Source organism: Carettochelys insculpta, chromosome 1, assembly GCF_033958435.1.
Source record: "Carettochelys insculpta isolate YL-2023 chromosome 1, ASM3395843v1, whole genome shotgun sequence".
NCBI classification, from domain to species: Eukaryota; Metazoa; Chordata; order Testudines; family Carettochelyidae; genus Carettochelys; species Carettochelys insculpta.
Genome location: NC_134137.1, coordinates 380,437,130 through 380,451,713, shown reverse-complemented (window position 1 = coordinate 380,451,713; position 14,584 = coordinate 380,437,130). Strand labels below are relative to the sequence as shown.

General features: G+C 54.0%; 1 protein-coding gene across 1 annotated transcript in view; it reads right to left on the bottom strand.

The window, feature by feature from the left end:
- SND1 (staphylococcal nuclease and tudor domain containing 1) overlaps positions 1–14,584 on the bottom strand; it is a 466,768-nt gene that overhangs the window by 135,692 nt on the left and 316,492 nt on the right. Inside the window, exon 15 of the mRNA XM_074976653.1 lies at positions 2,908–3,049. Coding sequence (XP_074832754.1) covers positions 2,908–3,049 — 142 coding nt within the window. The remainder of the gene's footprint in view (positions 1–2,907; positions 3,050–14,584) is intronic.

Sequence of the window (14,584 nt, the reverse complement as noted above, 5' to 3'; positions counted from 1 at the left end):
ACGTATCAGCTGCGTGACACTGCTGCAAAAACAGCACACGTCATTCTGGGCTGCATTAACAGGAATGTACAACATGACACAGGACATCGTTCTTCTGCTCTGCTCTACTCTGCGCTGATGAGTCCTCAGCCAGTTCTGGGTGAGGTGTTTCAGGAAAGACAGGGACAAACTGGAGAAGCCGAGGAAGAGAGCCCCAAAAACGATTAGAGGTCTAGAAAACGTGACCTGTGACGGACAACTGAAAGAAAAAACAGAAAACAGAGGGGCCATGACAACAGCTTTCAAGTGATAAAAGTGTTAACAAGAGTGAGAAAAATTATTCTCTAAGGGTAGGACAAGGAGCAATGGGCTGAAATTGCAGCAAGGGAGCTTTAAGCTGGACATTAGGGAAAACTGCCTAGCTGTCGGGGTACTTAAGCCCTGGAATAAACTGTCCTGGGAGATTTTAAAAACAGGCCAGACAAACATCTTGACGGTGCTTGGTGCTGATGTGAGGGCCGGGGACCGGACTGGACGACCTCTTGAGGTCTCTCCCATTCTAGGGTTCTAAAATTGCAGGCCACAAAGCTCCCCACAGGAAGTCTGATGTGCACGAATGCCCCCTCTCCACACAGAGGTCTGGTCCCTCTGCCCGGGCCCCCCTTCCTGCCCTGAGTACTGCACGCCCCCACTATCAAGGTTCACAGATGGTCAGCACAGGCAAACGGGGTGGGGCAGAGGACAATTACCCCAGGAGAATGTAGGGGGGGGGTAATGCCACAGTCCAAGCCTTGACCTTGGCCTGACCCCTTCTGGGGCACAGAACCATGCCCCCGCACCCCCCAGCTCACCCCAGGGCCCACAGCATCAGCATCGGTAACACATCAGCAGCTGACTTCCAGAGGCTAGCACCCCTGGCCCCACCCCTCCCATGTCCACCAGGGCCCACCAGCCCCCACTGCAGCCAGCCTCCCCCCTTGTGGCTGCTGGCTGTCCCCTGGCCAAAGCTAGTGCACCTCTCACCCCAAAGATTGCTGGGCAGCGCAGCCTCATCACCATCCTACCATGCAGCCCCAGCCCCAGCCCAGAGAAACACTCCTGGGCACGCCGCTCATAGTTCTGCGGCAGAAAGAAAACCCACCTTGTCACAGGGGTTTGTCTTGCCAACCATGCCCACAGCCAAAGAACCACAGGTCAAGGGCTTGGCCCACCCGTGGCAGTGGCACCAGGAGCAGGCCTTGGCGAGCGGCAGAACCACTGCCTGACCTCCAGAGGGCTGTTTGGATACAAGGGCCACCGAAGTGCTCCCAACCCGCCGCTGCAGCTATCAGCTAGTACACGTCACATCCGTGCAGCGCTCTGCTCAGCGAGACCGGCAGCAGACACAACAGCAGTCTGCCAGGCAGCCACAGAGAAGACCACTATCTCACACTCCGCCTGGGCCGCCGGGAGACCCAGTGGAGCAGAACAGAGGTGTGCCGGGAGCCAGGCTGGAGCACACCTACAGGGTCTGGCTGGGCACTGTAAGCTCCTCCCTCACCTGTGGCATTGCCCTCTCGCCTGGCCAGAAGCGTGGCTGGGAAATGCACAGCTCCAGGAAACAGGTGGAGCCGCATGCAGGGAGAGACAGAAGTGGTAATAAAACCAAGAGAAAGCCCAACTGGAGTCAGCTGGTTTGCTGTCCTCCTGGAGCCTGACTCAAGGCTCAGCTGCCCACGCCACGTGGGCTCTCCCTGGAGATGCGTGGCAGGATGGACGCAGAGGTCTGCTCGCAGGCACACAGCCAGGACTCCATGATTGCCTGCCAGTGACCGAGATCCCTTTCTGTGCCCTGGCTGCAGGAAGGGGGATTTCCGGGGAGAGCTGAGCTATGCAAACAGGCGCTTGGGTGCACACAGCCGCAGTGCCCCCCCCACCACCCCAGATTCTGACAGCTCAGCACTCTCGCCCCGGCACAGCCCGCAGCCACGTCTGATTACAGCACCCAGCTCCATTAATCCCTCCAGAAGGCAGACCAAGTTGCAGCACGATCATTAACTTCACAGGCAATGAGAGAGACGCTAAAGAACTGACAGCGAGGGAGCAGCTGTGACTGTGGGCCCCACTTCATTCAGCAAGAGGCACCGGCTCCCATGACGCCATCTACCTGCCCAGAGGGGAGTGGGGCAGAGGCGGAAACCTGGGGCAGATGGCAAGCCCCATGCGGCAAGGTGAGCTCGCGCCCAGTGAGCTGAGAGAATGAGGCGGCGGGGCAGGCTTCCCGGGCACAGCATCAAGCATGACGGGGAAGGCGCCGCCTCGCCATTAGCAACACTGCCCCTCCAGGAAGGGGTGAGTGCCAATAAACGTGCATCCGGCCCCTCGTTGGCAGGAAGACGTGATGCCCTGGGCTGCGGCATGGGGCAGGCGAAGGAGCCAACATGCGGCTGGAACAGCAGCTCGGATACCAGCAGCCAGGAGACGTGGAGGAAAATGGCTCCGTGCTCGCAGCCAGGGGCAGCCCCAGAAGCACAGCCCCTGTAACAGAGCGAGCACTCAGCGGAGGGCTGGTCCCGGGTGGGGACCGGCTCTGCCTCTGTTTACAGACCTGAGGCAGCGACACCTGCTGCCCTGCATGCAGAGAGCCCATGTGGATGCAAGGTGATCACAGCCTGCCCCATGCACAGAGGGGAAGCACACTGTCCTCCCCGGCCTTAGGAGAAGCAGATGCGATCAGGAAGCTGGGGCACTAGGATGGACAGACAGACAGCAACCTTCCCCTGCTCCAAACACACCTCACACTGCAGCACAGCAGGCTGGGGAGCTCCCCCGCAGCGAAGGGAGGCGGCGAGCCAGGCCCCCACCAGGGGCCACAGAGCCAAGCAGAGGCTGGGCCACGGCTGCGCCCCGACCTCAGGGAACCACCCAGCGAGAGCCGAGGCCGCTTACCTGCTAGCAGGAAGGTGATCAGACAGGTCTCCTTTGGCATATACAGCTTGAGCCGAGAGCCACTGAAGACGTACTCCACCACCGCCTCGGAGCGGCCAGCCCGCTGCAGGAAGGGCAGGAACTGCTTCGCCTTCTGGGTGTCCTGGGAGGGGGAAGGAGAGGGGATGTCAGACTGGTCAGCGGGGTGAGGGGGACCCACACTCTTGTGGGACAAGGCGCAGCTGCTCCCAGCAGCCAGCCAGTCACATGGACACATGAGGCCTCAAATCTGGCGCTTCGACCTCCAAGAGCAGGCTCCTGCTGCTCGCGCCCGAGGACGAAGCCTGCTGACTGCAGCATTGGCACTGGCCAAAACTGGGGCACGAGCTACCAGCCAGAAGGGACAAGGGCACTCAGCTCCTCGCCACGACCATGGGGCTTGGCTGGATGGGAGAGGACCCCTGCAAAGCATACCAACGTGCAGCACAGTGCGGCTGGGAGCCAGTCCTGCCCCAGCTCCCTGCCACCGGCCAGCGAGGGTCCCACTCGGTCAGGAACAGGGAGAGTGGACTTTCGTGCTGGGGCAGCAAGTCACAGGCAGGGTACTCAGCCTGGCCGGGACTGTGCTACTCACGCACCCTGCTGCAGGTGGAACAGAACAGCCACACTGGGTCAGAGCCAAGGCCCATGCAGCCCAGCATCCTGTCCGCCCACGTGGCCAATGCCAGGTGCCCCAAGGGAGTGAACAGACCAGGGTGCAGGTGATGTCACTGCCTGAGCTCAAACAGGCAGCAGGACCGCAGCCCCAAACCCTACGAGCTCTGTCTCTTCCATGAACAGCCCCAGGGCTCGTGGGCAGCATCCCCCCATTCCCCTGTCTGCCCGGCAGGACTGCCAGCAGGAGCCCAACTGGCGAGGACACTCCCACCAGGTACCTGGCAGCTGCCCTCCCGCCCCTCCTCCAACCAGCTGCATAGAGGTCAAGCGGCTCTGCCCAGACAGGGCTGGGGCAACACTGGGCTCACTAGGGACACGGACGTTCAGCTGGGGAGCGGCCGGGGCGACGCCGGGGACACGGACGTTCAGCCGGGGAGCGGCTGGGAGCTGGGGCAATGGCGGGCTCGCCGGGGACACGGACATTTACCTGAGGAGCGGACAGTGGTTGGGGCACGTGTGGCAAACGCTTTTCTGGAGCATCCGGGCAAAAGTGGCTGATGGTCCTAGTGCCCCTGCTGCATTTGTCCCTGTGAATCAGGGCCCCTAGGGAGAGCTGCTGCTCATCAATCCTTGAGCCCACTGCATGCACGGAGCTTACTCAGTGGGCAGGCAGTGCAGCTATGCCACCCTTAGACTAGTGTGGTCTCCTGTCTGTCTGTCCATCCCCAGCTGCCACCTCGGCTCACACTCCAGCTGGGAGCTCTGGGGGCAGGGGCTTGCGTTTGGAACTGTGTTTAATCTTCACCTAGTGCAAAAGGGGCCTGGGTTGCCACTCACTCCCGGCACTACAGTAATAAAAGCTGCACCACCAGTGCCTGTATCGCTGCCTGGCCCCAGTGCCGTGAGAGACCCCAACCAGAACATGCTCCCCTGCGAAGGACATTGCTGCTGTGAGAGCACGCCTTCCCCTGGGCTCAGCCCCACTCACGAGCCCTCCCCAGCCAGCACCCCAGAGCCCCCATGTCGCTTGTTTCAGGCACCACAGCAAGCGTGCAGGTGCCCAAGCCCTGACGGCGGCTGCCTCCCCCAGTGGGCCAGCTTCCTGCACATCAGACCTTGGTCTCTCCCCTAGCCATGGGCAGCTCCGTTACAACCTGCCCCTTCAAGTAGCAGTGGGGTCGGCAGGAGAGACACCAGCTGGCCTGAGCATCCACTTCCAGCAACCTGTCACCCCCACCCCGGCCTTAAACAGAGCCTGGTGCTGACACAGCCCCTCACACAGGCAGTCTGGCTTCCATGCAGTACTGTACTTTGCTGCCTGCTCTGTTCCTAGCAGCACGCCATGGCACATCACTAACCCAGGCAGATTTGTTAATGGAAAGCCAACAAGCCCCCCAGGAGGGTCGGCAATGGTGCAGAAACGCAGGGCCCTTGGGGACATGCCTGGCAGGACCACACTAATGCCTGGCACAGTTTGATTAGACAGGCCCCGACACTGAGGGAGGGCCCAGAACAGTAGCTACAGTGATGGGATTCAGTCTTCACACAGATGGACCCATCACAGCAGGAGGACCTTCTCCCTGCTCACTGCTGCTTTTCTGTACCGAAGCCAGAGCAGACCTGCAGCTGAAGTTCATGGAAAATTCCCACACCCCCAACTTCCCTCCCACTCCAGAACCGAGCTGAGCCAATCCAAGCCAGACAGGACAAACGTCCAACAGGCAAAAAGCCCCAGCCGACACATGCCGTTTGCTAAACAGGCTTCCATATAAGACCAGTTCTCAGAGGTGGGGGGCTGCATTACTTAATTAACTATCGCAAACCGCTAGGTTGTTGACTTATTCTGAACTGGAGGCCTTAGCCGAAAACGGAGCAATCTGTGCATTTCAGACGTAAGCCTCTAAACGTCACCGGCTTCTGATTTATTTCACCAGGAAAAAAACAGCTCCCAAAATAACCCACAGCCAGGTGGCTTTTTATTTCACTGCGTCCTTAATTTAGAAAAATGAACGGCAAGGGAAGGGAAGAGAAACTAGTTGCAGCCAAAACTTTCTTCCCTTCAGCAGAAGCTTGGCTGGAGTTCACCGAAGGGCTGCCTGACCGGACTGCTAACACAGAGACAGGGATGGAAACTCGCTGCATCACAGTAACACAATCGATAGGCTGTTCCCAAGATCCAGCCCCACCGCTGAACAGCTTGCTCTGCAGAAAAGGGCTTGCTGGGAAGGAGCAGGGCCATACAAAACGTTGTATTGTATGGCAAAGGTTGGAGCACAGAGCTCACTGCTCCCACTCTGGGACAGGAACGCAAATAGGAGCCAGCACCCCAGCTCCGAAATGCCTCACTTCCCAGGCAGTCAGCGAGCGCCAGGAAATGGCTATCTGCATCGGTTCCTTAGACAAAAGCACGAGCCAGGCTGTGGTTGCACGCTGGTCACTCTCTCTCTGGGAAAATTACGTGGCAAGGGGAGAATGGGGGCAATGCATCCTTTGACAACAGCCAAATCCAAGGGACAACTCACACCCGCACCTCGGCGACTAACGCAACGCCACCTGCAGCAATTCAGACGGAACCAAAAAGGAACTAAGGAGGGGCAGGGAGACTCAATGCTGGGCCAGCAGCATGGTGAATTAGACATGAAGATGGGGAGAAAGAAGAACACCCGGGCCCACGTGAAGCTGCCAGTCCCCAGGGCATCAGAGACGCCCTGACAGCATCCTGGCATTACAAGCAGGCAGCTGACACTGAGCTGGCAATAACGATGCTTTGTGCTCCAACTGCACAACAGCTCAGAGAGGAAGGATGGCCCAATAGTTAGAGCACTAGTCAGGGATGTCAGAAATCTGCCTTCAAGTCCCTGCGCCACCACTGACTCCCTGGGAACCTGGGGTGAGTCACTTCACCTCCCAGGTACAGTAGCGCCTAGCGTTAACACACGGAAGCTTGTGGGACACTCAAGTGAAGGAGATCAGGGCTGCACAACGGACCAGAGGGCCTTAGAGTGCTCTACAGACTTTGAAGCTTGGGCATTCCGACTGCTCTGCGAACCAGGCCAGAGATGACACAGCGAGCTGGCGACAGAGGCCAGGTGCCCCAACAGCCCATCATTGCTTCTGGACACCAGCCACCTCCCTGGAGGTCTGCAGGGTGACGTGGAAGAAGTTGTTTTAGGTTCCCTGGAATCAGGTTGGAGGAGTTCTTCAAGGAGCTGGCTCAGGGCGGTTCCTATCCAGAGGAGTTCAGAGACGGCCTTGGCACAAGGAACAGGCGTGTACTAAGGGAATATGCTGGCCACCCCCAGTTGGGGGCCACCATCAATACAGAGGCAGACTGGACCGTGGCACAGGATGGCTCGAAGGCTGGCGCACCAGCAACGGGATGACAGGGGAGGACGCAGGGTGCTGGGGCTAACCACGTCTGCTATGAGCGCAGGGCTCATCAGCTCACAGACACGGAGAAGACAAGGCTGGGCACATGGGTCAGTAACCGAAAATGAGCCAACAGTGCAACAGCTGGAAAACAAGGGCAACCCCAGGGAGCCTCAGACACGGGAAGGGTGAAAGCCACTTGGAGCAGTCCCTTGGAATACCAGGTATCGCTCTAGCCAAGAGCTGCCAGAAGGATGCGGGGACTTGAGGGCGGTCTTACGAGAGGAGCCCAGGACAGCTTGGCTTGTTTGGCCAGCAAATGCAGGCTGAGGGGGGCCGACAGCTCTCTGCGAGTACACTGGATGACTGTCCCAGCACAAGCACACATGGGATACGCCGGCCGGGCACAAATCAAGGCTGGTTTTTGACCACTAGAGTAGGGAGGCTCTGGAACAGCCTCGCACCAGGTGGTACATGGCCCACGCCCAGCTGGGTAAGTGTGTGACAGGAACAATGGACTTGCTCCGCCCCGCAGTGCTAACTCTCCCCTTTACCCTCCCTGCACAGACCCCCCAACTGGGTCAATCTCCCCTCCCAGCTGTGGGCTGATGGACACTGTCCATAGGCTTCCCTTGCAATCCACGGTAATGCCAGGAATGGGGAAAAGGGAGACACCAACCAGACCCCCCCCACCTCCAATTCCTCCCCAGCCCTTGCTAAACTACCTCCTCCTGCCTTGGCCTCCCAGCCGATCGCCCCATCCTTGTAAACGCTGACCTGAGGTTAATGCCATGGCTCTGTGTGACAAGAAAACAAAGCCCATGTTGCATCAGCTTCCCTCCATAGCCCTGGTGGCCCTCACCTGTGGCCTGTGCGCCTCACACTAGGCATGTCAGGCGGGTGATGGGAAGTACCCACGCGAGATGCTGGATTCACCAGATGCATCCGTAGGAGGGTGCCAGGCTCACAAAGTGTTATCAGCTCAGGCTCGCCTGGGAGGCACAGCAGTACTAGGCTGGGCCATTATCGCTTCAAGACAGCAGCATCTAGGGCCTTGTCTATACTACTGGGGTGACTCGATCCAAGTTACACTACTCCAGCCACACAAACAACAACTGAAGCCAATGGAGCTTAGATCGACTTACTGTAGCACCTCCCCTGTGCTGCACTGACAGGAGATCTCTCCCTCACCTTACTCCTTTTGTTCTGATGGCAAACCCAATGGGACTGGAGACCTCTTAAGTTGATGGGTCCTCACTAGCCCCCTAAATCAACCCCACTGCACCGATCACAGCAGCTAGTAAGGGTAGACATGGCCTAGGAGGGGGAGGTGAAGTCCCCCGGGAAGCAAGTCTCAGAGGAATAACAGCTCCAGAGAACTAGCAGGTTTTCCAAGAGACCTCATTAAGGACACAAAAGCAAATGATGCCATGGCATAGAAAAGGCAGCAAGTATGGAAGAGCAGCCTGGTTTAAGCAGGGGATATTCAAGGAGAATTTTACCAAATGTGGGAATGAAGACAAATTACAAAGGATGACTATAAACTAGCACGTAGGGACAAAGTGCGAACGGCCCAGGCACAAATCAGCGAGACAGGGTGGGCCTGTTGCTCACTGAGGGGTAAGACACTGACAGACAACATGGAAGCAGCCGAAGTTTTCACCAAAAGGACAGCAGCAATCAGACACCAGATTCAGTGAACGCCAGACAGATACAACAGGGGAAGAACAGGTTAAAGATTATTTAGACAAGTTAGATGCCTTTAAGTCTCCAGGGCATGATGAAATACACCCTAAAATATTCAAGGGTCTGACTGAGTGAGGACATATCTGGGACACTATCTCTGAAAAATCATGGCAGATGGGAGAGATTCCACAAGACTGGAAAAGGGCAAATCTAGCACCCAGCTATTAAAAGGGAATAACCTGGGAAGTTACAGGCCAGTCAGCTTAACTTTGGTGCCCAGACAGATAATGCAGCAGCTAATCAAGTAATCTATTTGCAAACCTCTAGAAGAGGACAACGGGATAATTACAGCATGGATTTGCCAAGAACAAATTAAGTCAAAGCAACCCAATAGCTTTCTTTAACTGGATAAAAAAGCTTCATGGGTAGGGGTGCAGTAGATGTGGTATAGCTTTCAACACAGGCTCACATGACCACCTCATACTAGGGAAATACAGCCTAGATGGAGCTACTATAAGGTGGGTGTATAACCGGTTGGAAAAAACTGTTCCCAGATAGTAATCATCAGTGGCTCACTGTCAAGCTGAAAGGCTATATCAAGTGAGGTTCAGCTTCTTCAGTGATTTAGAAAATGGCACGGAAAGTAAACTCTTTAAGCAGGGGTCAGCAACCTCCAGAGTGGGATGTGAGCTGATTTTCATTGGCACATGAGGAAGGAGCTCAGCCCCGCCCCACCTCCCCCCTACAACCGGGAGCTTGCTCAAAGCCAGGCCACTTCTGGATTAACAAAAGACCAGCTAATGCTACCTACCACCCCCTGACGGGGAAAGCGCTGCCTCTTCATTTATCATCACAGCTGGTGTAAGTAGGACTATTAGTGACTGCAAAAAGCATCACTGGCACTTGGACGTACGCAGAGGTCGAAAGGTCAGATTTCAGCTCTCTGCCTCGGAAAGGGTGTTGACCCTTGTTATGCAGTTTGTAGGTTGTACCAAGTACTTCGGAGGAAGGTTTAAAAAACTCCAAAATGATCTGCACTGGAGAAGGAGCCTGAGGTAAACAGGATGAAATTCAAGAAGGAAAAATGTGAAGTATTCCACTTAGGGTGGCCCACACACAAAATGGGGACTGGTGGCCCTGCAAGGAGCACAGCAGAAAGGGATCAGAGGGTCATGGGGAATCACAAGGCAATTATGCATCAAGAGTAACACTGTTGCCAAAAAAAAAAAAACCCACAAGCAAACATTCTGGGATGTACTAACAGGAGCGTTTTGAGCAAGACATGAGAAATAATTCTACCAATCTACTCTGTGCTAATAAGGCCTCAGCTGGAGTACTGTGTCCAGTTCTGGGCATTACATTTCAGGAAAGATGTGGAGGAATTGGAGGGAACACCATAAAATGATTAAAGGTCTAGAAAACATGACCTGTGAGGGCAGGCTGTAAAAAATTGGACTTGTTTGGTCTGGAGAAGAGACGACTGAGGGGAGACATAACAGTTTCCAAGTACATAAAAAGGTTGCTACAAGGAGGAAAGAGAAAAATTGTTCTCATTAACATTTGAAGACAGGACAAGAAGCAATGGGCTTAAATGGCACCCAGGGTTATATAGTTGGACATTAGGAAAAACTTCCTGTCAGGGAGGTGAAGTGCTGGAATAAACTGCCTAGGGAGGCTGAGAAGTCTGTCACTGGAGATTGTTAAGAGTAGGACAGACAAATGCCTGTCAGGAATGGCTTAGCCATTACGTGGTTTTGCCTTGAGAGTCTCGTCTAGTCGTGCACCTCCATGGATTATCGGCCAAGAGGCTCTGTGCTTTCCCAGGAGGCTGAACCAGCCTGCAGCAGCTCTCAAGAAACTGACCGTCAGGGCACTTTGCAGTCATTTCCTCGCAGCAGCACAATGCCCACATACGCACAGATGGAGCTGCCTCCTCAGTCAGTGCCAATCCTGCCTTCGTAGCCAAGGTGCTCCCAGTGCTGCAAGAATCCAGCTGTGGAACCTGGACCTGGTCCAGGTATCAAGCTGTTGCTGTTCTCAGAGGTGGTTGAGAGCCAGAGCTGCCATGCTGCAGGTCAGGCACATTCAAAGGACAGTTGCCCACTCCAGATGGCCATTACAGCAGTTCTCTTATGCAGCTTGGGAGGCCGAGCAGCACCTTGAGGAGATATCAACAGGACTCCAGTTTGTTTGCTGTCCATATGACATACAATGCTGGTATGAACCCTAGGCCAGAGCAGGAGCACTGGCCGTCCGGTTAAAGCCCTCCCACTCTCCAAGGGTAGTGCAGGTTTTAGTCATTTCTTGATGCTAGAACGGAGGCTCAGACTACATCACTTCGCACTGCGTAGCTGTTCCCATCCTGCGACAGTCCAGAGACTGGTATTAGAGACACGGAGAAGCTCACAAGAGAGGGACAGACATGCTGAAGAGAAACAATGAGAAGTCCTGAGGCCTCTTACAGACTAACAGAATTTTTGGAGCATAAGTTTTTGTGGGCAAAGACCCGCTTCGTCCGATGCATTGGAATGGAGATTCCACAGGCAAGTCTAATTATACAGGCTCAGGAAAAGACGGGAGTACCAATCAAGAGGAAGGCCAGAGCTGACAGTCAGAGTCCCCCAGCTAAGACCTCTCCAGAACATCAGTGATCCACAACCCATCTTGGACAATGATCCCTTTCTCACAGGCCTTGAGAGGCAGCCAGTCAATCGCTCACAGACAGCCTGCCGACCTGAAACAAATTCTCACCAGCAACTATAGACCACACCACGTAACTATCTCAGGAACCGATCCCTGCAACAAACCTCGGTGCCAACCCTGCCAATGTATCTACATTAACACCACCATCACAGGACCTAACCACATCAACCACACCATTAGGGGCTCATATACCTGCACATGTACTATCATCATATGTGCCATCATGTGCCAGCAATGCCCCTCTGCCATAGACATTGGCCAAACCGGACATTCTCTACATAAAAGAATAAATGGACACAAATCAGAGACCAGGAATGGTAACACACAAAAGCCTGTAGGAGAACACTTCAATCTCCCTGGACATTCAGTAGCCGATTTAAAAGCCGTCCGAAAACAAACACACTTCAGAAACAGACTCCAAAGAGAAACTGCAGAGCTGCAATTCATTTGCAAATTTGACACCATCAGTTTGTTCAATCCTGAAGACTGGAAATGGCTGGCCAACTACAAAAGCAGTTTCTCCTCTTGGTGCTCACACCTCCACATCACCTGCTGGAAGTGGGCCACACCCTCCCTGACTGAATTGACTTGGCCAGCTCTGGCCCTCCTCTTGATTGGGACTCCCTCCTTCTCATGAACCTGTATATTTACAGCTGCCTGTAGCATCTCCACTACATGCACCTGGTGAAGCAAGTCTGTGCCCATGAAAGCTTATGCTCCTAAAATTCTATTAGTCTATAAAGTGCCAGAGGACTTCTCGTTGTTTTTGCGGATACTGACTAACAGGGCTAACCCTGATACCTGTTACCATGCTGAGGAGAGAAACAAGTGGGAAGAACTGATGAGCCAGAGAGATACTCAGGTACTGCTCCAGATGGCAGAAACTGCAGAGAAGCCCCTTACCCCATACAGGGAGACTGAACAGGACAGAGAGAAGGGCCACTGCTAAACGGAGCAGGACAGGGACAGGTGCAGCTAAGCTCTGCATGGGTTTAGAATCAAAGACCCATTCGCCATACTTTGGAACCTGGGCCATGCACTTTGCAGGGGCTTTTCTCAGGACACTGAGGTTTCAGTAGCAAGTCCAGAGAGTTGTAATGCATTCTGATTCTGTGTTGAGAACTGGCACACCCGTGTTCCACCCTGGTAAACATACAACCTGTGCCCGGCATCCAGACGAACCTTCTCCCACAGCGACATATCACATCTGCTTAGAAAGGAGGGTGACCAGGTCGCCAAGGGTCACTTACTCATTTTGTTAGTACTATCCAGGCCCATAGCGTTGGTCAGGCAGATAGGCCAGGGGAGGAAGAGCAAATGAATGACGCATGGTGAGTTGACCCAGGACTTGGAGTCAACACCCAGAGCCCTGGTGTACCCACTCTGTGAATTCCAAACCTGGGAAGGGCGTTTCTAATCGAAACTGCACCGTGGCCAAGGAAGAGCTCTTCCAAAGCTCACATGAGGGGTAGAACACACACACCAGACTTCCAGTGGAGCTCACTCCTAAACCCTCGGAGATTTGGGAAATCAACGCCAACATCCACAAGTGACAATCTGCATCTGCTTTCTAAAGTCTCAGAGCTGTACACTGCTGCCCCTCACAGCAGTATCTGACCTGCTGCTGGGAACAAGCTACTCAGTAAGCATGTCCAAAATGCACTCTGAGGGGTGTCAAAATTAGTCACAAATTTGGGTCAAGTTTAGCAAATAGCTTTGACTGAAAAACACTGAAAAAGATTCAGAAGTGTCAATTCAAAGCAACACTGCATTTGAAATGTCTTTTCAATTGTGAGGCCAACTGCTCCCTTCCATTCCAACACAGGGTCCGGGGGTATTTTCAGAAAGAAAAGAACTTGAGAAAAAGATAATTTTGGGTGAAGACAAACTGAATTTTATTCTGACTTTTCCAGTTTGGCAAGCAAGCAGACAACATTTGCTCAGCTCTCAGACTGCCTGTTATGTCGCCTCTGAAAGGACAAAGCTTCACACTGGTGTAACAGCCAAAATGCTCTGAAACTTGTTTTGAAGGACCATGTGCTAGGAGTCACCTATAGGACCCTGGCACAAACCAGACACTGAAATGATGAGATAACCCTCAACCAAGGCACCTCCTTATTGCTCTGGACAACACAGAGCCTCTGCTTCCACCGACACCAGCCTTAAAAAAAAAAAAAATGACTGAAAATTTATTTAACAACTGTGCAGTCATGAAGTTAATACAACACAGGTAACCATAGTCTGCAAGCAAAGAAACAAAAATCATTACCCAACTATTAACCACTTACGTTTAACATATGCAAATCTAAAACAGAAGCTGCTAATAAAGGCTACTAATTAGTGGTAATCATTACAGTCATGATTTGACAAACTTACAGGGAAAAAAATGAGCTGCCAAACAGAAGAAAGTCCCACAGTAGACTGACCTTCCTTGCTACTCCCCCAAATGGGGGTGATGTTTACTAAAACACCAACAAGCCCCAACTTCACCTAGGACAGCGGCTACAGCAGCTGAGGCAAGCAGAGCCTGGAACGCAGGACTCAGCTGACTGGCAGGCACAAGCCAGCTGCCATCAACAACTAACACAAGCAGCAGTCTTCAAATATTCCCACGAATGACCTTAAAAACTGCACACATCTTTGCACAGTAGAAAGCAGGCTCTTCTCTGGGAGGGAAAGGCAGGCAAGCACCCATCAGTGATGGGGGATAAGAGGAGGAGAGTGGCAATTATAGCATGATAAGCCATGGAGCCAGCAGCAGCAGGCTGCCACCAGAGTGACAGATTACAACTCACTCCCCAAAGCTTCCGTTAGGACAGCTTTCAAAGGCTTATTTATTTTTGGCTTCACGGTGCAGGCACTAATGTGGAGGGAGCGGCACATTCACAAACCGCACTCTGGTAAGGGAGCCAGGGATGCCAGAGGGCACACGGAGAAATGGCAATTTGAGCAGGCGGAGCGTTAATGTGGATTCAGGCGGGCTCGACTTCCTTAGCAGACGGTACTGCTGGAGAAGTGCAATCAAAGTGCCACACAGCCTAAGCCCAGCTGGCCTCCCATTCCACAGCAAACCTCTCCGTAGGACTTGCAGCACTGGGCACGTTCCGCGCCTGCCAGGGAATTCAACTGTGGTTATCTGCGCACACGCGAGGAGTCGAGCAAACCCATCAGCGCTGTGTCCCTGGGGTTATTTTAATATCAAACCTCTGCAATGTCCTGGTCCCAGCTTTTCACCGTGCTGAACGCTGTCACGCTGCTGGGGCTGTGTGGAAAGAACAGCTGA